Source organism: Pholcus phalangioides, unplaced genomic scaffold (assembly GCF_987345545.1).
Source record: "Pholcus phalangioides strain wild (caught in Gottingen) unplaced genomic scaffold, Ppha-v1.0 ptg000015l_1, whole genome shotgun sequence".
NCBI classification, from domain to species: domain Eukaryota; kingdom Metazoa; phylum Arthropoda; class Arachnida; order Araneae; family Pholcidae; genus Pholcus; species Pholcus phalangioides.
The window spans coordinates 99,134,065-99,160,738 of NW_028301608.1; the positions used below are offsets into that span (position 1 = coordinate 99,134,065).

Here is a 26,674-nt window from a genome sequence, read left to right on the forward strand (position 1 = left end):
ATATGGTCATCACGTTTTTTCATCTCTGTTGTGTGTTAGGTTTCCAAAACTCCTTTTTTTTATGAGAAAACCTCTCTGTCAATCATCATCAGCATCAGCTACATCAGTGCCCGATTTCTTCGGCAGCGTGCTCATTAGGCGTTTTATTGTTTGTCAGATTATCTTTAATTGTCCAAAGTATTAGAAATCGGTGTTGCAGACGATCAGTTTATCAATCTCATCTCTGTGTAAAATTCAATAAAGGCTGAATCTAAAGATGGCCCTTCACGTACCTAGAGCGCCCGGCATATCGCAGATGTTCAAGGAAGGCACCAAGGCAAGTATTGCATTCATTAATACCAAATACTTGTCATTCCTGTTTATGTATGTTAAAAGGACGAATGTTCATGTTAAATGGCAATAAAATGAGTGATCTCATGATTCGTAAGTAATATCACAAATTTCGACCACCGCCCACAACTAGAGGAGGGGCTGACCACAAGCTAAGTAGATTCGGCCTACTCTTCTGTATTGCTATTTTCTCATGAACATTCACATTTATAGGTGATATCCATAAACATCCCCCCTACGTACTTGAGTGGGACCCGTAATATATATTTATATAGTTCCAGCAAATTATATTTCAATGAAATGTACGATTGATCTCTTGCCCTCTAGGTTAGAGCCTTTACGGCCTACCCATCGGATGGGCAGGCTCTGTAAAAATCCAGTTAATGAATCCCAAGCCTCCTAAGTCGCCTCGGCAACCAGACACCCCCCACTTCACATATTGGTGAGCTATTGGAGCGTTCTTGGAGGGAGGGTGGGCGGGTGTGTCCAGCAGGGTTTAAGCTATGGTCGCATTTTTCCCAAAGTCCGAAAGAAAATCTTAGAATGCCACAAAACAGCGGAACAGCTTTGGTATAAGGGACACGCCAAATTGGCGACTTTTTACCGGCGATAAGTTTCCATTGTTGGCGTGCTCTGGTTTGTTGTTGTTCTTCTGGGTTGTCGTTGTTCCAGAATGTTCGTAGAAACAGCTGTCATATGGTCCGCCTTTTGGCGCCACACATGTCTGATGGCCTGACGAAGAGTCGCCAAGGCCGTCAGACACTACGGACACCGAAAAAAAAAACATCAGCGTGCAAAACATAATAGAAACCACCAAGCATAAAAATAGAAAAAAGTATCAGTTAAAAAAAATTACACCTGGCCCATCTTTTTAATAATAAGAAGATCGGGGCATAAGGAATTCCGGGCATAAATATTCTATGCATTAAAACTAAAACCCGGACCCTTTTTTTAATAAACAGATCCGGGCATGAAAAATTCTGTAGGTTCATTTTAAATAATAAACCGATAAAACAGAAGGCATGGCAATGGATGAATAACTAATAAATACAACGAAATAATAAAACGGTATGATATAACCTGAGCAGTAGATAATAATCCAAATGACGTAAGCTACAGAAGGGAGGAATAATAATCAGAGAGAGAGAGATGCGCTGGAAATGGAACAACGGCTGCTTAGAATTTTTGAAAAAACGCGGTGAACAAAAGAAAAAAATTCCTGTTTGAAGACGCCAGTGCCATCTGGTATCACCCAGCGAAAACTGAAAAGATGTTATAAAATACAGCAACCCAGAGCCCCATTATGACGGGTCTTGGCGACTTATCGTGAGGAAAAAGTCGCCAAACTCGTGGCGGACCATACTGCATCTGCTCCAAACGTAGTAGCCACTTTCGCAAAAATGCATATAGGGGAACAGCTTCGATATACGGTCCACCTTTGCGACGTTTTGGCGACTTTTCTTTTCGGCGCCACAGCATGGAAAACAATATAAAAGCTTAATTGACTCTCAGGCAAGCATAGAAATGCTAAAACCAACAAGCATAATTATAATAATAAAAAAATCACTATCTAAGACAACATCAAAACCACATAAGGTATCCACTCCTAAATAAACAACGACCCTGCATGTTGTATAAATAAATATATTCTATGTATTATAAATTAAAACCCGGATTTTTAAATAAATAAAAAGGATACGGGGCATCCTGTATGCAGAGAAGGGGTAAATATTGGAAAATATTAAAGGTGTAACCTGAGAGATATCCAATAATTAATTAAGGCGACGTCATTTAAAAAAAAGGGACAGAGAACAATGTAAAAAAGAAAGAAAGAAGACAAAAAAAGAAGAAACAACTAGAGCGTCACCTGGAATTCTGAAAAGGCAAGTTCTAGAAAAAATATGGCACCCAGCATCGTTACGATGGCCTTGGCGAATTATCGTAAAAAAAAATTGTGAACTTGGCGTGAACCGTGTATCGAAGCTGATCGGAAATTGTGTCAACATATCTGCTATCATGGGTCTGTAGCAAGTGAAAGAAGTCACTATTTTGGACAGATTTTGTGGGGGAATCCTTAAATTCTGCTGGCCTCTAAATTTTTTTTTTATGTGTCGAGCCTTGGTAAAAATTGTGCAAAATAGATTTGTAATTTTCATTTTTGTAAGTTCATTTTGCTTATATGGATCAATGAATCGGCTGAAAAAAAAGGTATTTAGGCACCATCCCAATTTTTTAGGAGCTAAGCATGGTATTTTGCTCAAGAAAAACTGTCCTTAATTATGCTTTGTTTTACTTTTCGCATGTTAAAAAAAGTAGCATATTGAAATCAGAAAATCTTTGCTGTAGACTCCAATTGTGGTAATTATATTTAGGAAATTTTAGTCACCAACACTGATTTTCTAGTTGCATTGGTGACCTGGCACTCCTCCAGCCCAACAATAGATTCCCCATTGGACATAAATGGCGCGAGGCGCTTCCCAATATTTTTCACAGCAAAACACAGGGCTGAAGAAATTGAGACAACAAAAGCTTTTGTTTTGTTGACTTCTCGGGGGCTTTAACGAACCCCTACCTCCCCTTTTTCATTGTTGAAAGATACATTATTATGAAGTCAGAAAATTTTATGATCTTATATCCTTAAGCTCTTTTTTTTTTTTTTTTTTTGCAAGCACGCGCAGAGGTCAAATCCTAATGGTGCCACAATGGTGGTCATCTGAAGTTCGTTTTCAGTGGTTCTGAACTTCAAGAAGCAAATATGAGCAGTTTTTTTCCCATCAAGTCTTACCACAGAAAGCAACAGACCTAGAATTTGAAATATAGATTGCGGCATTGAAAATCAAACACAACTAGATATGCATTCAGATTGTTGGGTACACACACTATACCAGACTCTGCCACCAAGCTGTGCTGGAAAAGATCTTGACAAAATGGGATATGTCTGGTAGCAGAGTCGCGGCATTCATTCGTGCAAGCTCACACAGAAAAATGAAGGTGCCAATACTTATTTTCTGGTTGCCGTGGTGACTTGGTGCCTGAAATATATAAAGCCCTGCATTATTTTGCCAAACAATTTTTTTTAAAATACGCTAAGATTAGGAATGGACAAATCACAAATATCTAGGCAACAAAAAAAGGGGGGGGAAAGGTCCGAAATAAAGCTTTCTTTGACTTTTTCAGGGCATAGTGGCCCCTTTCATGATGGCAGATATGCTATTAGCCTACAATTTAGTTACTGCATAAAGAAAATTTTAGGCACCAATACAAATTTTTTAGTCGCCATGAAAACCTGCTGCTGTCCAGCACTGCTCTAGATTTCTGGTGTAGCAGGTTTTTCTCCATGTCTTGATATTTATTGAAATAAATTACCAAAGTTAATATTAAAAAAAGAGTTCTAATTTAACTTAATGTATATATGTTTTTTTACCTTAGCATTTTGCTGGTCTTGAAGAAGCGATATGCAGGAATATCGAAGCATGCAATCAGTTAGCTGCTACTATGAAGACGGCATATGGACCTCATGGTAACGATATTCACTGGCATGTAGTAACTAATTATAAATGACGTAATTTTGTGTTTTGCAAACGCATTTCTCTTTTGCTTTCTTTTATGATAGAATAAAGTTTTATTTGATTTTATGTTTTGTGCGTCATATTTTATCTTAGCAAAGTGCTGTCAATTTGGTTTTTTTTTTACCCCCCATTAGTTAAACTTTTCTTTTCTACTTAGGTATGAACAAACTCATAGTCAATCATTTAGAAAAGCTTTTTGTGACAAGTGATGCTGCTGTCATTTTGAAAGAGCTGGAGGTAGGTATTATATTAAATTTCATAGCTTCATCTTGTTTTTGATGATTTTTTCTCGAGCTTTAGATACATAATATGGAGCCGGACATTCATTTGGTATACAGCAGAACAAGAAACGACATCACTTCTGTGTGTCCATTCTAAGAGTACATGCACATTAGTGACAAGTGAATGTTAAAAAATTTAATTGAATTTTGTTCAAAATTAGGACTCTGGCTAGGATCGCCTGGTAGCTCACTTAATAGAGCATGGTAGTGGCAGTATGAAGATCTATGGTTCAGATCCCCCTCACTCATAATCTCTTTTCCTCTATTTTACTTACATCTTCAATTTTCTGGGTGATAACCAACTTATTTTTTGTTTTTTCATTATACTCAAAGCTGGTAGTAAGCATCCAGTCATTCCTAGAGGGTTGTGAGCCTTCATGACAACTGATTAATTTTTAAATGTATTCAGGGGCAAGGGGTCATAATGCACTTGCTACATGAGCTGGCATGTCAAATGAAAGTGAAATCACTATAATATTAATAAGATCTGCTTCTGCTATACACCGAATAAACATTTATCATACATTTATATGAATGTTTGTTATATATATATTTAATAAAACATAATTAGTGTTGAAATATTCTTCAATAATGGTTAACAAATGTATATAACAGTTCTAGTCTTTTAAAGAAAAAAAGTATGTGTTTCAACATAATGCTAATGTATTTGTAACAAATTCAATGTAAATGTATACATTTATCCTCACCTATATTCAGGTTTATTTTAAAATACTAATAAACTTCAAGTGTATGATACTTCTCAAAATGCTTCAGAAGATGCTGTGTTACTTGGAATCTTTTATGCAAACTGCTACTAGAAGCATGCACAAATGTACCAAAGCAATAGACTCTCTTTGACTTACATATATTTCTCTCATAAAAAGTTTCAACAGTCACTAAAATAATTCCTGGTGAGTGCAGCTCGTCATTGTCAGTTTGCTCAAGAAAATTCATGACAAGCTTGTCATTTCAGTTCTAGGGGTTAACAAAGTCTAGTTTCCATAGTCCAGATTTCTTTCTAATATTGAAACATTTTCTACTTATGATACTTCCCACTTAATAAGTTTGTATTGTATGGTCTTTACCACTGTTTCAAGTGGGATCCAAAATATTACACATAACCTAAAAATCACTTCCATTTGATATAGTTTAAATATTAACTTTCCTCTAAATTGATATTCCCATTTTTATGATTTTTAATCAGTTGCACACTGTTACTTGTGTGTTATGGGCAGGGTTGTTTTGTTTACCCTAACCGAACTATAATTTTTTTTTCTACAAGTGGCAGAAATTTTTTTTTTCTTGAAAAATTATTGTATTGGTTCATTATTAGCCAAAATTTTTCATTCTTGCCACATTTTTTATTCTTGGGGTGCATTCTGATAGTACATTTTTAGATGGTGTTTTTTTTCAAAAATCTCATAAAAAAAGTCGCCTATATACATATATTACATATAACATATATCTAAGTTATTTAAAACTATATACAGTATTGTGTATAAAATTTCTCATTCTTACCACATTTTCTAACCTTGGATTACATTCACAGACCTGCCAACTCTCCCGATTTAGGCGGGAGACTCCTGATTTTTCATCCTCCCTCCCGCTCTCCGGATTTTGGCAGAAAATTAGATTTTACGCGAGCTTTCATGTTGTCGTGGCGTCAATAATTACTGTCGTCGTTAGGGAAAACGCCCGTAGACGACAGCCGTAGTCATTTTCATCGAGCAGCCGTAAAAAAAAAGTCTCCATCCATGACCGTATTTAACCAACTGGCAAAGGCGCGACTTTGTTTTCGTAGCATTTATCGGCAATCATCCTTCGTTGCCGAAATTCCTGTATAATCGTTATTGTATTCCATTAACAGCCGCGCTGTAAACACGTTTTTTTATCTGCAGCTTTGTAATTTGAATTTTTTAAATCGTTCCTTCCGATTAAACATCTTCAGAAAGAAAATATAAAATTTTAAGCTATATACAGCTAAATATAAAGCTTTTAAGAATTCATACAGTTCCAAGATTATCAATCACTGATAGCATCCACGAAGGAAAACTTGTTTTATGAACAGTACGTAGATGTGATTTCTTTATTCTGCATGGAAAGACTGGCATGGAATTATATTCTTCTCAGGGGCAATGCTGAACCTGCCTTGGGGGGGGGGGGTGTAACTTTTTCTCTTTTTTTTGATAGATCGAAAAAAAATTTTATGAATTTTTTTTTTGATTAAGTTATGAGTGTCGGGAAGGGGGGGGGTACCCCCCTCAGGAGAATTTCTGGATTTCAAAAGTTGACACGTCTGCATTCAGATGCTCTATCTGTAACAAATCCGTGAATGGGAATTGTATCACATCTAAATGTAGTGGTATATTATCTCACAAGCTTTTGTTTTTTGTTCCCTTCACCCCCGAAGCAGAATGTGCCAAAATCTGCGCTGTGCGTGGCAGAACAATTAGTGCTACTGCAGAACAATCTGAAAGAAAAACGGCAGAGAACACTGTTATGGGGATTTTTACTGCAGAACATTTCCAGTCAGCTGAGGGCTCGTTGCAGAACAATGAAAAACATTGTTTTGGGGCCCTTCACAAAGAAACAGCAACAGTAGTGACTTCACTATAATGAAGAAGCATCATGCTATGCTAGGGACAGGTCGTCCAATAGACACCAGCTGACTCCTAAAGTACAAGTGCACTAGTAGTTAGATTATCTTATATACACATTTTCATTTTCTTTCCATAAGAAGTTGCATGTCTTGTATCGATTAACGAGGATTAGGCACCGATTCTATCTCTCAGCCACTTGTACTCGCTTTTCACCACACCCCTCCCCTGTGACACGCGTCGTCACTGTCATCAGTCCATCGGAAGCTCTCGAATGATGCCGTCGTCGGATGTTTCTATGTAGGTTTTAATTCGCTTTCGATGCAAGACAATTTGGCGCCTTCACCAGTGCTTTGGCTGTGACGTATAGTTTGTTGTTCCAAGTAAAAGAGTTAAAAGCGAATTATCTTCTCAAAGTTATGTATGTACATATATATATATAAAATAATAATAATAATAATAAAACCGAAGTAAAGGTAGGTAACATAATAAGTATTATATTTTTAAAATACATATACATATTTTTTTCCAAATAAGATAACTACTTTTTTGAAGTCAATAAGAATTGTCAAAAAAGAAACAAAGTACTACTGTTGGATATTACCGCGAAAGTGTTTTTATTAAAATATATATTTAATAAATTACCTATTTTCTTATTTATCTATTTTATAGCTTTTATTATTTAAAAATTAGCGTTAAAATAATAATTATAAGTGTAAGTACCTATAAATTGTTATTTAATAAACCTATTTTCGAACTCTGAGGATCAAAGTAGGTAGGTATTTGCAGTTTTAGATTGTTTATATGTTTGGCAATTTTCATTGATTTCGGCATTGCTGGGCATAACACCTTTACTCGTAAACTAAGTATCTAATATTTGCCAAAATTAAAAAAAAAAAAATGTGCAAACTGCGCCGTGATGAACACGTTCTGACAAGTCTGTTCGTGCCAGTCAGCGATCACCGCGCACAGGAGGCGACCACAGATGCGACGAAAAATGTACTTATAGTCAATCAGTACGTGAGAGAGTGAGACAAACAGTGTTTCGTGTCTAAATTATTTATTGTAATAATTAAATTATTAGAGAATTATTTATTTTATTTAGGTAAGTATTTTTAATTGGGAAATATCGTTGTAAAATGTTTTTTGATAAATTATATTTAAGTATGCCCAGCTTCTCGTATGTGGCTCTTTAAAAACTTTGAAATTTTGTAAATTGTAATTTTGACTCTTCCGACTCAAAAGGTTACCGACCCCTGTCCTAAAGCAATGGAATTTTCTTCGGGAAAGGGGGGAAAAATACTTAACCTTGAGGACTCGCTGCATATTTCGCTTCCTGCTCAAGGTCAGAGTTTCCACTCTTGTCTAGCTGATGGGGAAACAGCATCGCCATTTTGTTAATCAGTGCGCTTTAAGTGACGTTAAGGATCTCACACGCAAGTCCTTATGCACTAGTGAACCTAGCGAGTTCTCCTGAGTTAAAAATGAAGTAGATGATGCTGTATATTTTGTGCAACCACATCATTTTGGCGCTGCAACAGCATCAGTGTGTGGATAGCACAACTTTTATCAAGATGCACATAGCAACACTAGCAAATCAGCTGCTGAAGAACCATTTTGACAATAACAGGATGACACGACGCCTGCCTACCGTAACTTCTTGCAACTTTTGACTTTGGATGTTATCTTATATATAATGTATAGTGGTCAGATTACAAACTGTGGTGAATTGAAAGTACGTCCACATCATTACCATGTCATATTCTGATCTGTTATTGAACATGCATTTTTGCGCTCCTGCTTCATAGTCAGAACGCAGTAGACAAGATATACATGTATAACATTTCTTGTGTAAGTTGTAGCTATTTGTTTAATGACTTTATTTTTGTTATGTTTCCATGAGTTATGAAATCATGCAATGCTAATTAAATTATCATTTTGCCCTTCCTAACTATTGTTTCCATTCTGCGAGCAAATTTCCTATGCTTTAATTTTTAAATATCCCTCCCCCTTAGCCATACAAAACTATTATAATTTCAGGAATATTCATGCAAATTTTCAAGTCATTCTGACCAGTGGTTCTTAATTTACAGGGTTTTGCAGTAGGAACTTAATCATAATCACCCAGCATATCGTAGATCAATGCTAATTAATCAGCATTGATTATGCTTCATTAAACACTTTATTTACCTAATTTTTATCTCAGTTTTTTGCAAAATAGCTTCCTAATTAAGCATACTGAAAGTAACTGGAGAAATCATCTTTATAATATGGTTGATATAACATTAATAATATTCAAATACAAAATAATTGTTAAGTAAAAAAATAATTGAAATGTAAAATTTGGTTTGTTAAAATGTAAAAATATTTGTAGATTTATGACAATAGGATTAATTACATTAATAAACATGTGTAATAGGCAAGCTATTGGCAAGGACATTCAGTAGTACTTTTATTCACAACACATGTGAGGTTTAAGTTGTATCAAGACAAAGACATTCTCGAGAAGTTTTCAATATGACATGATTTCTGCGAGGGTCTGTAGTAGTCCTTTTGCGAAGACCTTGTCATATTCTTCACTGGACATAATAAGTTTCTTCATTTCTATCACTTTCATCTCGGTTTCGTTAGGTTCACCCATCTCTTTGCAAGGCGTTAGAGTTCGTCTTTTCGATATTTTGCCAAATCGACAATTTCCCACTCACTTAATTACCTATTTAGAATGTCCGCTTAGCTAAAAACCACACTCTTCTATTTTAAAACATTGGGCGCCAATGTGATGGTCGGTGAGGTGTATGCGGAGCGACGAACATGGAAAATTCCTTTATTCTACATTAATACAGAGCAACTCTATGTTAACATGCGATACTGACAACCCTTTGGCATAAAAGTTAAAATCAAACTCAAGAATGTCTTCGTCTCTCGATACAACTTAAAGCTCACGTGTCTCGTGAATAAAAGTACTACTGAATGTCCTTTTCAACAGCTTTCCTGTTACATATGTTATTTTAATTAATTATTAGAAGTTTGAAGGATTTTTCAGAAAGTTTGTTTTTTAGAAAAATAACTCCGCTTTTTTTTAAGTGTTCTTACTAACCCTGGTTATGGGTCTGTTTTCTATTTATAATCATTTATTGATTTCAGATTCAACATCCTGCTGCTAAAATGTTGGTATATGCCTCAGAAAATCAAGAACGGGAGATCGGAGATGGCACCAACTTTGTCATTGTTTTTGCTGGAGCCTTGCTTGAGCAAGCTGAGGAGCTAATCAGAATGGTAAGGTCACTTGTGTTTATTAGTTATTTCATAATTATTTTTTTCTTGACTTACAAATTGTTTTTCTTTGTTTTTGTTGCTCCACATTATATATAGAAGGTTATTCTTTGTTAAATGATAAATATTTTTGTCATATGATAAGGCTTGACAAATCCCAGGAGTCAGGTTGCCACAATAATTAAAAAATTGATATTCATGCCTTAAATTTTCTATGTGTGATTACTAGCTCAGGCATAAGAAATGGGCTTGGTTCCCAAAATATTTAATTGTTGTTTAGATTATTTCTCGATTTGTCAAGTCCTGTTTATTGGTCATTTTCACAAAATTCACAAAAAATAAAAAAGTATCCAAAATAAATAAATAAATAAATATCTTATGGACACTTTTATACCTGCTGATAAATGAAATATAGTCAGCAGCAAAGTTTATTCAAAATTCATAGTGAAAAAATTTTATTTAAGTTTAACGATGTTAAAAAATAGACAAATCTGATGGTATTTTGTCTATTTCACTACTAATTTGATATTTATGCTTGACACTTACTACACGTTCCATCTACTTTGTTCACTCGTATTCATTTTGGAAAAGCACCGATAGGTGTTTTTTTTTCTTTTTTTTTTCAATTGGATTTTTATTTCTTTATTTGTGTTTCTTGTTTCTTTTTCATCAATTTCATGGGGAAAAACAGATTTATAATTTGTCTTTGTTTTACGAGAGGATGAAAGGCACTCTCAAAGCTAAGTCTTCAGATGAAACGTTACTGCAAGTTGATGTTGCAACCAAGAGATTTGGATTTTTTTATTTTCATGCTCCTTAACTTATGATTAAACTACCCTTCTGGTTACCTAATACCAAGAGAAAATTTTTTGCATGTTTTGCAACACTGATCAAAAACTAAGCAGGCTATAAAAACACGTGCTTTTCAGAAATAATAGATGTGTCTGAACTGAAGAGTGTGTGGCAAAGTGAAAATAGTTTTCAGTTATATATTTCTCACAAAAAAAACAGCTAGAAGGACATTTAGTAAAAACACTTGCCTCTTTTTCCTGAATAAATATAATTTGGGAATTTACAATTCTAATTGATTTAAAATGTTCAACTGATGCCCCTATACATTTTTCTTAATGCACAATTGGATAGATGGCAACTGGTGCTGTAGGATTTGTCAAACCAACTCATTTTCCAACTGGAGAAAAAAAAGCTGGGGAAAATTTTCATTTGGCTTCATACTGTTGATAAAAAATATTTAAAATTACAAAAAAAAGATGAAGTAAGGGAAGTAAAGTATGTTCAATCCTAAATATATATTGTGGAAAATAAAACATTTTTGTTTTAAGATAGAAAGTTATTTTAAAATTCGAAAATTGGGCTGGGGACAGCCAGGAGAAGGACATTTTCATAAGAAGTGAAAATTTGTCCAAGCAAATTTTGAATTGATTTATTGATGCAGAAATTATAAATAGAATGCTGACTTGTTATAAACAAGAATATAAATTGAAAGTGATGATTAAAAAAAAGTTCTATGTAATTTATTTAATGTAAACTGCTGGGGACACAATTTAGTCAAATTGCATGAGAATGCGATTCCCTTATACAACTTTTGACATTTAGTTATTCGATTGTAGATATTCAATCCATGTAAATTGGTGATTCCCAACATGGACCCATGCCCCACAAGGGGTCAATTTGATTTTTAAGGAGACCAATTTGAGATCGAGTTTTTCTATAAGGTGCTCAGAATTTTTCAGAACTCCCACTATTTTTATATCAGTTCAAATTTATACTTTTTAAACGATTTCTTGATGACGTCTGTCTTTTATTTTTCTATTTCAGTGTTTTCTGTGGAAGGGGCTTTAATTTTTTGTGTTCCACAGGCAATTTGTGCCAGCAAAGATGAAGTCCATGGATCCCCTGTGCCTATAAAATGCAGAAAAATGAAGGCCACAAACCCCTTCATAAAATAATATTTTGTATATAGCAATATAAAAAAAATGAGCTAATTGTTTTCTCATTCTAGCTCAGAGCCTCGAAAGTCTCTCGAACAACCCTGATTAAGAGCCACTGCTTTTGACTAACTAAATTACTTTTTTTGGCTCTCAACATGGATGAGGATATATTTTTTAATAACTACACGTAACGGGGAAAAGAGACAGAACTAGGGTGGGGGTGTAAAATTTAAGGGTGCAAAGCGAAAAAGAATTGTTTTTACATAAAATAAAAGAAGAAACTGGATTTTCATGGGGGGGCAACCAGATTTTAGAAATGTTTTGAGGGGCATGGCCTAAAAAAGGTTGGGACTTTTTAATATGTGCTAGATTTATTTCTCGTTCTTTTTTTTAGCTGTCTGAAGTGACCTAAATACAGACAAAGAGTTATTTTTTGTTTGATATGCACTATATTTATTCGTGTCATCTCTTGAATTAATAATTTGAATTTGTTTTATATGTACATTCTTGCTAAAGTTTACTATTTATTTTATTTTCAGGGTTTGGCACCATCAGAAATAATAGAAGGTTATGAACTGGCTGCAACAAAAGCCTTGGAGATTCTCCCAAGTACGTTGATTCTCTATCGCATTTTTAATGATAAAGATTTTATTCTACAAGTTTCTCATTGCATAGAAAAATCTTAATTTCTCTCGAAACAGTTCGAGTAATTTTTTAAAATGCATTTTGGTTGTAATTATAAATCAGTATGCTTCAGGTAAAGGGCATTATGTCGATTTTCGTCAATAATAGGATAATGCTATAATTTGCAGTACCTTCATTACACTGCACACATAATACATAAGTCACTAATAAATAACAGATATTCAATTTATAAAACAAGTGAGCTCCATATAAAAAATCTGTAAATAGCTCTTCTGTCTGTAAAATATTCCTTTTGTGACGTGGTCAGTGTTTACTTCCGGCATACAGATATGTGTATCCTTTCTTAGTTTTAAGTTCTGAATTGTGAGTAACGAGGTAGGCCTGCATATATATATAGCTACATTCATATTATAATTTTTGTATTTATTATCTGCGGATTGTTTCAAAAGTAAGAGCTGTTTGGCTATAAAAAACAAGTTTTGAATTTGCTCAAGTCATGCATGAATAGTAACTTGACAATCTTTTGGCCTATAAATATTGTTAATTAGTTGTACGGGGGTGATTGTGAGCTGTCTCTCATTTAAAAAAGTCTCTCCGCAGAGAGCAGACAGACCTTCAACACGATACTTAAATTACATCAAAATTAAGGCATCAGCCATTTTTATGGTCAACAAATGTCAACACGACTATAAAACAAAACAAACATAAATGCATTAAGGACACATTCTGGTACATACTGATTTCTTAAACATTCTGCATAGGAATGTGTACAAGGTGCAAGTAGTAGTTGTAATTCTAATTATCAGAGTACCACATTATTAATTATTGTGTAATATAGCGCAGAGATGTATAAATATTCCTTTTAATTTGGAAGTTGGAAATCCAATTTCTTGAAAAAAATATGTAAATCAACCTAATCTCAAAGATTGTTACAACTGCATTGTGGGACCAAAAGATGTACTTTTTGTAACCTTTATGAACCTAGAAAAAGCTTAGCATCTCACTACTGTGGAACACTTTAAAATTATGGCTTGTAATTCGGAGAGGCTGTAAAGCTGGCAGGAGACTCTTTGCAGAATAATTAAAAAAAAAAAAAATTCTGTTATCAAAACTGTAAGACAATTGATTGTGTGACTGTGTAAAAATAAGGGGATATGCATTTTCATATGCAGGTTGTATGCCCCCAAAGCAGAATATATCAAAATCTGTGACATATGTTGCAGAATTCAGTGCTATTGCGGAACAATCTGGAAAAATTTTAAGAAAAGTGCAGAAAATATTATTATATCATTGGGATTTTTACCGCAGAACATTTCTAGTCAGCTGAGGGCTTGTTGCAGAACACAAAGCATTCTGCTTTGGGGGTTATATACAAAAAGTTAAGGAAGGTGAAATTACTAAAGAAATGCATACTTTAGTAATTGTAGGTTCCCTATTGGCATTCAGAAAATAATTGGTAATCCTTTATTTTTAGATCTTATGTGCACTGAAGTAAAAGACTGCATGAATGAAGATGAAATTGTGAAGGGCATAAAAGCTTCCATAATGAGTAAAGCATATGGTTATGAAGATATTCTCTCTCGTCTTGTTGCAAAAGCGTGCAGTAAGTTTGATATCATTGTCAAATCTAGTTGTCATGGCAGAGGCTGTAGAATGGTCATACATACAGTTCTATGGAGTTCTTTTTAAATAAGTTTCAAGAAGTTCTAATATTTTGTTTTACTCTTTCAGTGTCGATCATGAACAACAAGATGGCTTTTAATGTTGATAATGTGAGAACGGTTTCTATACTTGTAAGTATTCATTTTATTTATCTAATTAGTTGTGATATTTATGAACTTTATCAGAGTTTTAAAATAAAATTATTTTCATGAAATTATATTTTTGTTCTATGAATAATCATTAAATATAATACAAGGCTGCATAGGCATATGCAGAATTTTCTCGAGGGGGGGGGTTTAGATTTTCTTCTTTTCTGAGGGGGGAGGTTTAAATTTTTTCCTGCAAAATAACACCGTAATCTTGGCTCAAGGGGGGGATTAGAACCCCAACCCCCTTTTCATATGTCAATCCAAGGCTGTCAGTTAAACATTGTTGATGTGATAATAACCCCCTGAATGTGTGACTGCATGCTTTATTTCTTTCTTTTTTTATTTATTTTGCTACTACTTAGGGTAAGCATATGAAAAGCTTGCCTGGACTTGTCATGCTCATGAATGGAGTTGTGAAGGGCATAAAAGCTTCCATAATGAGTAAAGCATATGGAGTATTTTGTATTTAATGAGCATTCTGCTCAGTTTCTTAGGTAAAACATCGGTGAAAACATGGAAAACGATTATGAGCTATTTCTCTGTAACAATGTGTGTGTATTTCTCTTCTATTTAAGTTCATGCATTTCATTTCCACAACACATGTGCATACTCATACTGCTATATTCATGTTGCTCATTGAATAAGGTGCTAAGTGAGATGGCATGGGTGATTCCCTAATTGTATATAAATTCCCCCACACAATATTTTTGTTTTGTATATTTTCATCTTATCCACCGGAGCGAGTGAACTCAACTCAATAAAATTGATACTTGTTCACAAGTTATCAAACCCATTTGCTCACCAACAAGGTGTTAAGTGGGATAGCTCGCTCCGATGAATATTTTATATTATACGATAAGATTTTCATGTTTGTTGTATCTTATGTATATAATATGACAAGTATAAGATAACAGATGAGAGCATTAGCTCCCTCTAATTGCTTCTAAAATGTACCTTCATTCTAATTTATGTACATTGATCCTTCTTAACGAAACCCTGGAACTTTTCTCCAACTCCCAACCCCATCTCGTCTGTAATCACCTCAAAATTTGTTAATCCTGACAGTACCCAGTTGTCCAAGGAAAATATGTTGTAAAAGTTGTGTATGTTTTTTTTTTCTTTTTTTGACTCAAAATAAAGTGTTCCGAACTCTGCCACGAAGCTGGGCTGGAAGAGATCTCTGCAATGGGATAAGTCAGTGGCAAAGTTCTGCCATTCATTCATGCAACTCAACTATATGTGTCTACAACAATTTATACAAAAAATAATTCCTCTGCTTTTTTTTCTTTTTTTTTTAATCAGGGGAACCCTAGTACCACTTTGTAATGTATTGAAAATATTTAGTGCAGTTAAGCCAAGTGCCAAGTTCGACTCCCTATATTTTTCTGTAATTTTTTCTATGCACAAAATCTAGAAATAGAGCAGTTTTCTTTTTGCACTGTATTAGGGATTAAGTTCTAGTCTATATTTACCACAAAGACCTTCTATACTTCTTTTAATCACAAACTTTACCACATTACATCATTAATATGCATACCATACCAGGTTACTTTTACTTGATTTAAATTGGTGTACTCTGCTGAAAATGAAACATAGTTTATTTTGTATATATTTTATTTTTATTAATTAATCAAATGAGTTTTAAGTTTCATTCCCAGGTTTTAAAAATACTTTGGATTTATTTTAGGGTTCTGGTGTTGACAGCTGCAGTGTAGTTAATGGAATGGTTTTCAAAAGGGTGGTTGAAGGGGATATAACTAAGGTCGATAATGCAAAGATAGCTCTTTTCTCATGCCCATTTGATGCGATGCAAACAGAGACCAAGGTACAGTATAGTAACTTTATTCCATCGTCAGGTTTAATAATTTTTAGTAAAAGTGTTCTTCCTTGCTTGTAGCAATAAATTTGATGCATATTCATGTATTTTCAGGGAACTGTACTTATCAAAAATGCAGAAGAGCTAATGAGCTTCAGCCGGGGTGAAGAAGGATTACTTGAACAGGTTTGTTATTTAAGCCTGGTGGCGTTTTGAAATATGTGTACTTGTGTGTGTGTCTTTTTTGTACCCTTATGAGTGTATATATATATATATATATATATATATATTTTTTTTTTTTTTAATATTTTTTTTTTTTTTTTTTTGTATATTAGTTTTAGGTTTTTTGTGTCAATTTTCCTAGCAATATTTCCTTTGACTTTTCTGTTTGCAAAGTATTAGTATTTTGTCAAATATTAGTATTTTGTTAGCTTTGTATATATTTCTCATTTTATTTGTGAGAGATTTTCAGTTACAGACCTTGAAAAAGTATTTCAGTTAACAGAAATTGGTTAATATAGCATATAAAGGGTATTTTGTTTTAATATTTCAATTTTGTTCATCAAAATATTGAATTTTTGGTTGGCTGGGGGGAGGGGCACAGGCCCCTTGCATGTGCTTCTCATGCTTGGTTTTTTCCCCCTTCTCCCCAAATCTGTACAGTGTATAGGTGATTATGAGAGCAGTGTATGTGTATAAACGATTTGAAATAAGCGTAATGCCTGTTTATAACAATTTTTACTATTATTGTTGTACATTTTTTTCTGTGCATCACAGAAAAGGAAATTTCAGAATTCAATATCTAAAGCTAGCCTCTTTTCCAGCAATATTTTTTATAGTCACCCAGTTCATGTCTGGTCATAAGTTGAAAATTCTTATTTATAATGTGATAGATTGGATTTTTATGCTTTATTTTCATTTCTCAGTTTTACTGAAGTTTTTTCCCTCTAAATTCTAGCAAATCAAAGCCATTGTTGACAGTGGAGCAAATGTTGTAGTTGCTGGTGGGAAGTTTGGTGATATGGCACTCCATTACCTCAACAAATATGGTATAATGGCTGTTAGGTTGAATTCCAAATTTGATGTTCGTAGGTTAAGCAGGACTATCAAAGCATCTCCCTTACCCAAAATGGTGAGGTTTTTTTTTTTAACCATAAAAAAACTTTTTCCATGAAATATGAGAGCCTATATTAAACAATTAAATCAGTAATTTTAGTCGTTGTAATATTGTTTTTATTTCTTGTAATGCTAACAAATTTTATTAAGAAGTCACCAATGAATAAAGCAGCTACATACTACAAAAATATACGAACTCCTAATGCATTTCGACAAACAATGTGTGTTTTCAGAGGAAAAAATATTTTACCACATGACGTTGCCCACCAAACCAGAACATGGCTCCCACTCTGTCCCAAAGAGGGATATAAGTGGTTAACACAGCCATGCTGTATCACACTGACCAAGAGTCCCACTTGGATTGGATGCTAAATCTCAACTCTCACTTGTGCAGCGGAAAAAAATGTTCACTTCAGGGCTGACCGACCAACCGAATCCACTCCGCAAGGGTAGCTGAATTTTCTTTTCCTAAATATATCTTTGCATCAGCCAGCTGTTAAAAACCTTTATATGGATAGCAGCGCATGACGTCATCCATGTATAAGTCGCCATGTGGTGGTAGGGTCAGCAGTTGTGAGCTTTGGCCTGAATTAGGTTCGACCGTCCATGCACAGTCCTGCTCAGTGCACAGGAGCTCTAAGGAAAGATTGGGGTATTCATTGTCTTTGTAGTCTGGGATGCTCACAAAGCAAGTGCAGCTAAATTTTCTCTTTTTTAAGTATATCTTTGCATCAGCCAGCTGTTAGAAACCTTTGTATGGACAGCAGAGAGTGACATCCTTCGATTAAAGTTTTGGCAGCAATAACAGGACACTTTTTTTTTTTTACTCAACTTTCATTTTGAATAACAGCGCTTTCAGTGAACATTGTAATGGTGGGCTTTGAAACTCAGTTAATGTTGTACCCTGTACAAATTAAGAAATTAAAGTCACTGGTCCCATAGACCAGTGAATACGAAAACTTAGTGGTCCGATAAACCATGACTGTGGATTTTGTGTTGTGACTTTATCGAAATATATGTGTGAAAGAAGTTTAAAGAGGCTTTTTTTTAAATTACATTTTCAGAAAACATTCTGCAAAAGATGTTCTCTTCTAAGAAGATATATACTAAATGATTTGTGCTAAAATTCAAAGCCATTATTAACCAAGAAATGGTTAAAATAAAATATTATACTAAATGTACATTTTTTTTTTAATATGTTCAGCAAAAAATTGGACATTTTCATGTGTCAGGGCTGCCAAGACAGACAAAAAAGCACTCTGGAATGTGCTGTCTATGTGCCCTAAGGAATAAAGGGGAAAGGAGCCATCCACATTTTTGTTACACAAAAAAAAAGTTTATTAGATGGACCCTAAAGGATTGAGAATCAGCTGATATTCGTAACTCCGAGTGATATTCTAGTACAATACTATTTTTTGGACACAAATTATTCAATAAAATTTCAATTTAATTTATGAGAGCATAAAAGATTAGGATGGCATGCAAATGCCATAAAAATATTCATTAATCAAATTGATGCAAAAGGATTGAGGTACCAGATGTGTCTATACATGCAGCATAAAAAAATCTGTTTCGCTCATAAGTTTTTGAATTTCGGCAGACAGTTTTCTAAGTATTTTTTACAGCAAATAAACTATTACCATTTAAATGGCTGAGATACCATAAAACGACTAAGGAATAGGGATTTTCCCATGATCGATGTATCACGGGGGGGGGGGGAAGATTTGCAGCTAATGGTCTCACCGATTGACTACTTTTTTTTCCTCAGTGGTCCGATCGTTTAATCAGTGATCTCGGACCAGCGACCACCATGATTTCGAAAGCTGTTGTATGTACAGTTAACCCTGGAACAAACAGTTTGTTAAATTGGGTTGAGATGATTACGAATATACATAGACAAGTTTAGATAAACTTATTAAATTGATAAATGTTTTACAATTAGTGGAATGCATTATGGTAAAAAAATATAAAAAAAATTGGGTTGCAGGTTAAAAACGAATTGCCTATTTTGCCAGAAGTAAAAGTAGATTTGATATTCAAGTTGAATCTAAAAAAAAAAATTATTTAACTAAATAACTTCAGTCATTTTTACATTTTACATTTATGTTTTTGAATAAAATTTAATGGTACTGATATTCTTCACAGACTGCTCCATCCAAAGAAGAGCTAGGTTTTTGTGACAGCGTTTATATTGATGAGATTGGAGAAACACCTGTCGTTGTTTTCAAACAAAGTAGGTCTCATGCTTTTGTTTTCCTTTTTATTAATTGGACTGCTTGACACTGATTTTGTTCTCAAAGATTTTTCGGTGATTTCGAGGGACTGATTCTGAATATGCATTTGATCTGCCAGATTGGTTCTAATTTTTGAGATAGAGTGAAAGTTGGATTTCAGTGGTTTTTTATAAGCAGCATACAATTCACATTCGAAGTGTGCATTATAAATAAATAAAGTAAATCATTGGCAAAGATATTTTAGGGTTTTCAAATGCAAGCCGATCTCCCTATTAAAGAGTCTCGCCACAGAGAGCAGCAGGCCTACAACGATACAAATATTCAATCATTACACTTCATTCACAATTTGAAATATAGATGACAGCACTGAAAAATCTGGGCATCGTGCTGGACTCTCGTTCCAAGGATCCAGGTTCGAACCCTGTTAACAGCACAGTGGCTGAAGTTGGTTTTCTGCGGTTTTCCAGCTTCAAGACACGAATGTGAGCCGATCTCCCATTTGAAAAAGTCTCTCTGCAGAGAGCAGGCAGGCCTACAACACAATACTCAAAAAAAATGAAAATTCAAGCATTTCCATCCTTACTTCAGAAAATGGAAGCCAGATGGCAGCATGAACACGAAACAAGCGCAACTCAACAACATAAATACGTTAAGCATACACTCAGAACACACATTCCGGCATGTGCTGATTTGTTAGAAATTCTGAAAAGGAATGTGGACAAGGTACATATTCGGTTAAGTAGTAGTAGCGCTAGCAACACTAAAAATTCACTCGGACTGTTTGGTACACACACTTTGTTTCAGACTCTGCACAAATCTTTGCTGGAAGAGATCTCTGCAACAATATAAGTCTGGCGGCAGAGTCCTGGCATTCATTCATTCAGAGATTTTGGGGTGTTGATTTCGAATTTAGTTAGTTTTGTCACATTGGCTCTAGTTTTTGAGATAGTGAAAATTAAATTTCAATAATATATAAGTGACATACAAATCACATTCAAAGTGTGCAGAATGTAAATCATTAACAAACTTAATGTCAATAAATAAAGATCACTGATCTCTGATCATGATATAAATGTAATATGTTTGTATACAAAGATTAATAAAAAATTAAAAGTAAAAATTTGTTGCGAAAATTAGTGGCTGCAGACTATATTGAAAATGTTGTGAGTATGTATTATCTCAAAAACTAGAGTCAATCCGGAAAAACCAATGCCAATTTCAAAATCAGCAGCCCCAATATCCCCCTAAAATTGTTAAAATTTGCTTGAGGACAAAAAAAAATATTTGTTGAGCAAGTGTTACACATTTTTTAGTGTAATTTGCTTTCTTCTTCAATAAATATTAAAGCATGTTTCATTGAAACAGCTTGGTGGCTTATGAATGTTTTCCTTTTTTTTAAAATTTGTCACTTATTATGGTTTTATTACCCATGTTTTCTGTGTACCAGTAGACCAGCATGCACATCTATACCAATGGTATGGTTAGTGATTTTTGGCATAGCATTTAAGCACTTTCTTTGTAGGCAGTTGCGCAAACTATCAGCTTGCTAGGAACATTGCTTATAAATGCTAGAAGTTAGGCATGGCTTGTTTAAAATCTAAATATTTGTGTGTTTGATAAATGCCAGTCATTTTCATTTAAACGATATTCAGCTAAATATAAGAATTTAGTCAAATTTGTTCCATTCACTTCCAGTTCTCATGTTTTTTTATAGCGAATTCAACATCCCGTATTTCTACTATTGTTATTCGGGGTTCCACTGATAACATCATGGATGATATATCAAGGGCGATTGATGGTGGCGTTAATACTTACAAAGCATTGACTCAAGTAATTTTTTTTTTGTTCTGTTTCATAGTGTAATTTTAATAGAAATTTTTTGTTTTCTTTTGTACAAGATGTTGCATAACTGGAAATTATTGGGTTTTTGTAACCTTTCATGTATAGAAATTGTTCACATTATAGTGTTGTAAAATTTAGTGCAAATGTCAGAAAAATATTTATATTCAATGTAATTGACAACATTTATGAAAAGTCAAAAGTTTCTATTTTTATCTATCAATGACTTTGCATCAAAGATAAATATAAGTTTTTATAGACAAAATTTATGAAATAATATTGATGGTATAATATTTTTCTTTTGTATCACAGGATGGACGTTTGGTTCCAGGAGCTGGGGCAACAGAGATAGAATTGGCTAAACAAGTTGCCAAATATGGTGAAGTATGTCACATTTTTGTTCATTGACATGTGAGCATTTAAAATAGTTTCAAATTGAATTTTTTTTTTTTTTTTTACAATGAAATGGGTAAATACTCCAATGAGAAAATTTTAATTGCATACAATTTTTTTCATGGGGGGGGGGTATATTGCTTAAGTGCAAAAATCACTAAATTGACTCAGCACATTCGAAAACCTAAATGATTGCTCTTGGATAATGTTTTTAACACAATAGGTATATAACATGATGAAATACATACTTTTTTTGTATATTACAATGTTTTATTTTTAAACATTAATTTATTACAATAATTAAAACAATATTAATTATAATTTGCAATTTTGAATTTTTCAACATAAGAGTTTAGAACATATAAAATATAATTTTATGGTTTATTTATCTAAGCTACTCATTACCTGTTTTTAATTTGGTAAACGGAATAGAGCTGCTTATTCAAAATGTGTATGATAGGGAATCAGGGTTAGGTTTTTGATTTCAGAAACTAAATCAGTATTATAACAGTCAAGAACATATTGTCATGTTGTCAACTAGGTTTTAACCTGATAGATATGTTAAATAACAAAACACTTACTTTTATGTAGGTCAAAGGTTTTTATATTCGGAATTAAAATTACTGAGAGAAAAAAAAATCTGTTTCGATATTTTAAATTTTCTGATCTGCCCAAAATTTTATTCCATATAAGAACTCTCATGCAGCATCTGTTAATACACTAATTAAACTCATTTATTTTCACCTAAAAATTTCTTAACTCAGGATGTATAAATTCACATAGTTAAGAGTATTTTCAACCAAAGTAGAGCTGACAGGACTTGTTACCCAAATCATTTGTTTTACACGTTTAAATACTGCTTCAATTGGAAAACCATTGCATTGTAAATGATAGTAAATACACCATATCATAGTACAAAAGAAAGAATAAGTTTGACTAAGGATAAGTTACAGGAGTTTCTTAAGCATAATATACAAGCTAGTATTGTGAAATGAAATGACATTTTAGTTGTACAATTTAGTATTTTGATCGCTAGATATATTCAGTTATTATCTAGATAATTTAATAACAGAAATCAACATTACATATATGATGTAATAAACTTTTTTAAACAATTATCTGTTGTAAAAAGAGTACAGCAAATGGTTTATATCAAAGCATGTATATAAGCAGTTGAAGAAATTTTATAAGGTCAAGAATCATCTTGAATCAGAGAATGTCAAATCATACCATAGTTTTCCCTTCAGTGTTTATGCTATGCTTTATTCAAATTGTATATTTTATAAGGGAAAAAACCATATATATTGTCCCAAATAATTCTGTAGAGAGTAGAAAATTATTTTACAATAATATTAAATATTTATTCTTTGTATAACAGTCACTTTAAATGTTGCATACAATTAACATGTGTATTTCCAATGGGAATTTTTATATTGAAAAGCAATATTTGAGGTGTTTGACAGTTTTTGACGTGACAGTCTAAACTGTGGTTTAAACCGTCAAAAACTGTCATGTGTCAAAAACCTGTCGACCCTGATTCAAACAAATGACTAAACTGGCAGAGGAATATGTTAATCTGTGGGAAATATTATGCAATTTATGTATTCCATACTCTGTGCAATTTAACTTCTGGTTTTATAGTTTTTTTTATTACCGATAATAATTGTTCATGCTTAGATACACATGACATTTATGCAAGAAAATAATTTCAATTTTACCATTTCCAGACTCTTCCTGGCTTAGAGCAGTATTCAGTGAAAAAATTTGCTGAGGCATTAGAAGCACTGCCAAGAGCCATAGCTGACAATAGTGGCCTGAAGGTTTGTCTTCTATTTTATGAATGATTTTAATTTTGTCTTTGATTTAGTAGTTTGGTAAAACTTTGCAGGAATGTCACTTTCAAAGTATGCTCAAAACTGTGTAACAATTTTTTTCATTTCCTTTTTATTTAATTAACTTTCTAATAACATGCATGCAATAGCTTTTTCATTGAGATTTAACACCATTATTGCAACCTACGTGCATATAAAGGAATCCATATCCACATGAGCAAATGTGTTTTTGTATTTATTGACTTAATTGAAGCCCCACAAATAATTTCAGGATTATATATATATGTAGGCAAAGCATTTTCAAAAGCATATTCGAAATATTCATTCATATATTCAAATCTAGCTCCACCATAAATTGACAAAGCTCTCTGCTCATGACTTTATCATACTAATTTGTGCTGAATACAAAAATAGTGAGTACTCATCCAGTGAGTTTTACTCCAAAAAATTAGGTTTATAAATATTTATTAAAACACTTCTTTTAAATTTCATAATTACATCAAAATCAATAAGAAATTCACAGGAACATGACAATCTAAGAATAATTGCTGAGCGCGTGTGTTGTGCATAGACATTGGCAGCAAAAATGTGTAACAATGCATGATTAAAACCATCTCTCTCTCTCATATCATAACATCATAGTGATTTGATTGTTCATTGAACCTTCCGCAAATCTATCGCATTGATTAGGTTTTTCTATCAAATTTGAACTGTGGAACATCTTGTGTACTGCTGTGTTTGCATTCATGTTTTTCATTGAAATTTACACTGACCTAAATCACATATTCCAGAGTACTGAAATCATTTCCAAACTATATGCAAGTCATCAAGAAGGAGATAGGAGCATTGGTGTTGATGTTGAGGTAATTAGTTTTTCTTTCTCTCTCTCAACTGCCGTAACCCTAAATTTTATATGATTAATAAATATTAGAATCTCTCTTTTGCAGACACTCATGGGAAAAAAAATTTCTTAAAATAGGGGCGACCATATCTGGAGGGGGATACTGTTGAAACTGTAAATTACAGTATTAACAAAAACCAAAATGGTTTGTTATTTGAAAATTGAAGAAATTCTCTGACAATATTCCTACATAAATATGCAATTAAATTACAAAAAAAAAATATTATACAAAATTTGCATACTGAATTTGTATTTTTTGGAAAAAACTAATTATTAAGTTTTTGTTTGTTTTGCAACTGCTTCAAAATGTACTTCAAGCTGTGAGACTGAATCCAGTGCTTTTCTGTCAGTGTGTTTACAGTAAAATGTATTTAATCCATTCAATACGGCACTTAAAAAATATTATTGTACTGTACAATACTCTAAAAAAACCAAATAGTTTTTCATCTCTTTCTTGCTCCTCACACTACTTCTATATTGTCTTATTCAGACAACTCTGACATGAATAATTTCTTAACGATGTCAGATATCTCGGTGGTATGATCTTCTATTCTCATGTTATCCTGATGCTATCATAAATCACTGTATTTGATTACATCAATTTTTTCTCCTGATGATAGTGGTGATTACTGGAGTTGGCCATGTGGAATCGTGTAAAATATATCACAACCAGCCAACACATTATTGTAGATACTAAACTGACATCAGAGCCTGCCAAACATTAATAAAATCTTCAAGCCAAAATTCCATTCGAAAGTAGCCATAAAGTGGTTTGAATGCTGGAACTTGTGCAGCCATCTAGCGAGCATAATTTGAACCAAAATTACATCTATTTCTGTCTGTACAGGAATGTTAGTCCAATGGAACAAATAATGAAAATGGTGCCTGTGACCGTTAAGCAGGGGTTCAAAATGCATTATTTAAGTAGGCCTTTTCCTGCAAAATTTTTATTTATGGTATGTTTTAATTTATAAGTATGTTTTTCTATTTATTTATAAGTAATTATAAGTATGTATAAATTTACTGTAATTATTTACTTATTAAAACAACTGTTTTAGCCCACTTCCCATTACTTTGGTTTATTGAGGCTCTATTTTTAGTGGGTCTATTCCGTAACATTTTATTCCCTTGTCATAACTTTAATGCGACATCTTATTCTTTTTTGTATCTTTTTTTTTTCAGGGAAGTGATCAGGGTGTGAGTAATGCTGAACAGGCTGGAATTCTAGACCTTTATATCACCAAACATTGGGCTATTCAAAACACTGCTAACGCTGTGAACACCATTTTGAGAGTTGACCAGGTATGTTCTTGTTTTTTTATCTTGTATCAGGTTGATTTATAAGAAGTGGGCATGATTTGTTTGTAATACTTCAAAAATTGTTCTGTAGATCATCATGTCCAAACAAGCTGGTGGTCCTCGTCCTGGAGGTGGTGGTGGTGGTGACGTACAGAGAGATGATGACTGAATTTCATCTGCATGATAAAAAAAAACTAACTGAAGCAAGAACTTAATTTTTTTGTTTTTCTTTTCAAAACTAATTGTACCAAGTGTGCTTAACCATTTCAACTGTGGGCGCTTTTCAGGATGTGTCGAACATATTCTGGATAAGAAGACATCATTCTAGCTTAAAAGCATCTCATTTTCGTTCTTTTTTGTAAATGTGATGATTTAAATCTGCAATAAACTGGCTTGTTGCACAGAAATGTATTATGATTTATATGTGTCGCCATGTCAGGAATTTGTATTACTATGAGCATCACATTGCCTATTGTAGTACCTGTTACTATCTGATACTTGTTTTTAAATTTGTGCTTCTGGGTTTGGTCAATACCCTATCAATTCGTTAAATAGTTAGTTAAACGCCATCAATATTACCTTGTCATATTGATGGCATTATAAAAATTCACACTTATTCTTAATCACATGTCGGTTGCTGTATTTATGCTCATGCCCTTCTGACAGTGTTTGCTAAGTGGAAAAACCTTATTGTAAGGTTACTTCATGGCTTCTGCATAAGGGAGGCTACAGAGCTCTTCTCTATTGAATCTTATTTTTCAATACTGTATATCATAGTTGGCAATAATC

General features: G+C 33.4%; 1 protein-coding gene across 1 annotated transcript; it reads left to right on the forward strand.

The window, feature by feature from the left end:
• Nucleotides 1-80: 80 nt before the first annotated feature.
• CCT8 (chaperonin containing TCP1 subunit 8) lies at nucleotides 81-26,292 on the forward strand. The gene is made up of 17 exons (XM_089244898.1): nucleotides 81-316; nucleotides 3,760-3,850; nucleotides 4,057-4,136; nucleotides 9,922-10,053; nucleotides 12,539-12,608; nucleotides 14,119-14,247; nucleotides 14,376-14,437; nucleotides 16,143-16,280; nucleotides 16,386-16,457; nucleotides 17,230-17,403; nucleotides 19,533-19,620; nucleotides 21,336-21,451; nucleotides 21,773-21,844; nucleotides 23,581-23,673; nucleotides 24,477-24,548; nucleotides 25,769-25,888; nucleotides 25,977-26,292. The coding sequence occupies exons 1-17, from the start codon at nucleotides 257-259 to the stop codon at nucleotides 26,052-26,054; spliced, it is 1,647 nt and encodes a 548-aa protein (XP_089101024.1). The 5' UTR covers nucleotides 81-256; the 3' UTR covers nucleotides 26,055-26,292.
• The last annotated feature ends 382 nt before the right edge of the window (nucleotides 26,293-26,674 follow it).

Coding starts and splice junctions, on each gene's coding strand:
- CCT8 (XM_089244898.1), top strand. CDS start 257: ATGGCCCTTCACGTACCTAGAGCGCCCGGCATATCGCAGATGTTCAAG. Junction 17,404..19,532: donor CATCTCCCTTACCCAAAATG/GTGAGGTTTTTT, acceptor TATTCTTCACAG/ACTGCTCCATCCAAAGAAGA. Junction 25,889..25,976: donor CCATTTTGAGAGTTGACCAG/GTATGTTCTTGT, acceptor ATTGTTCTGTAG/ATCATCATGTCCAAACAAGC.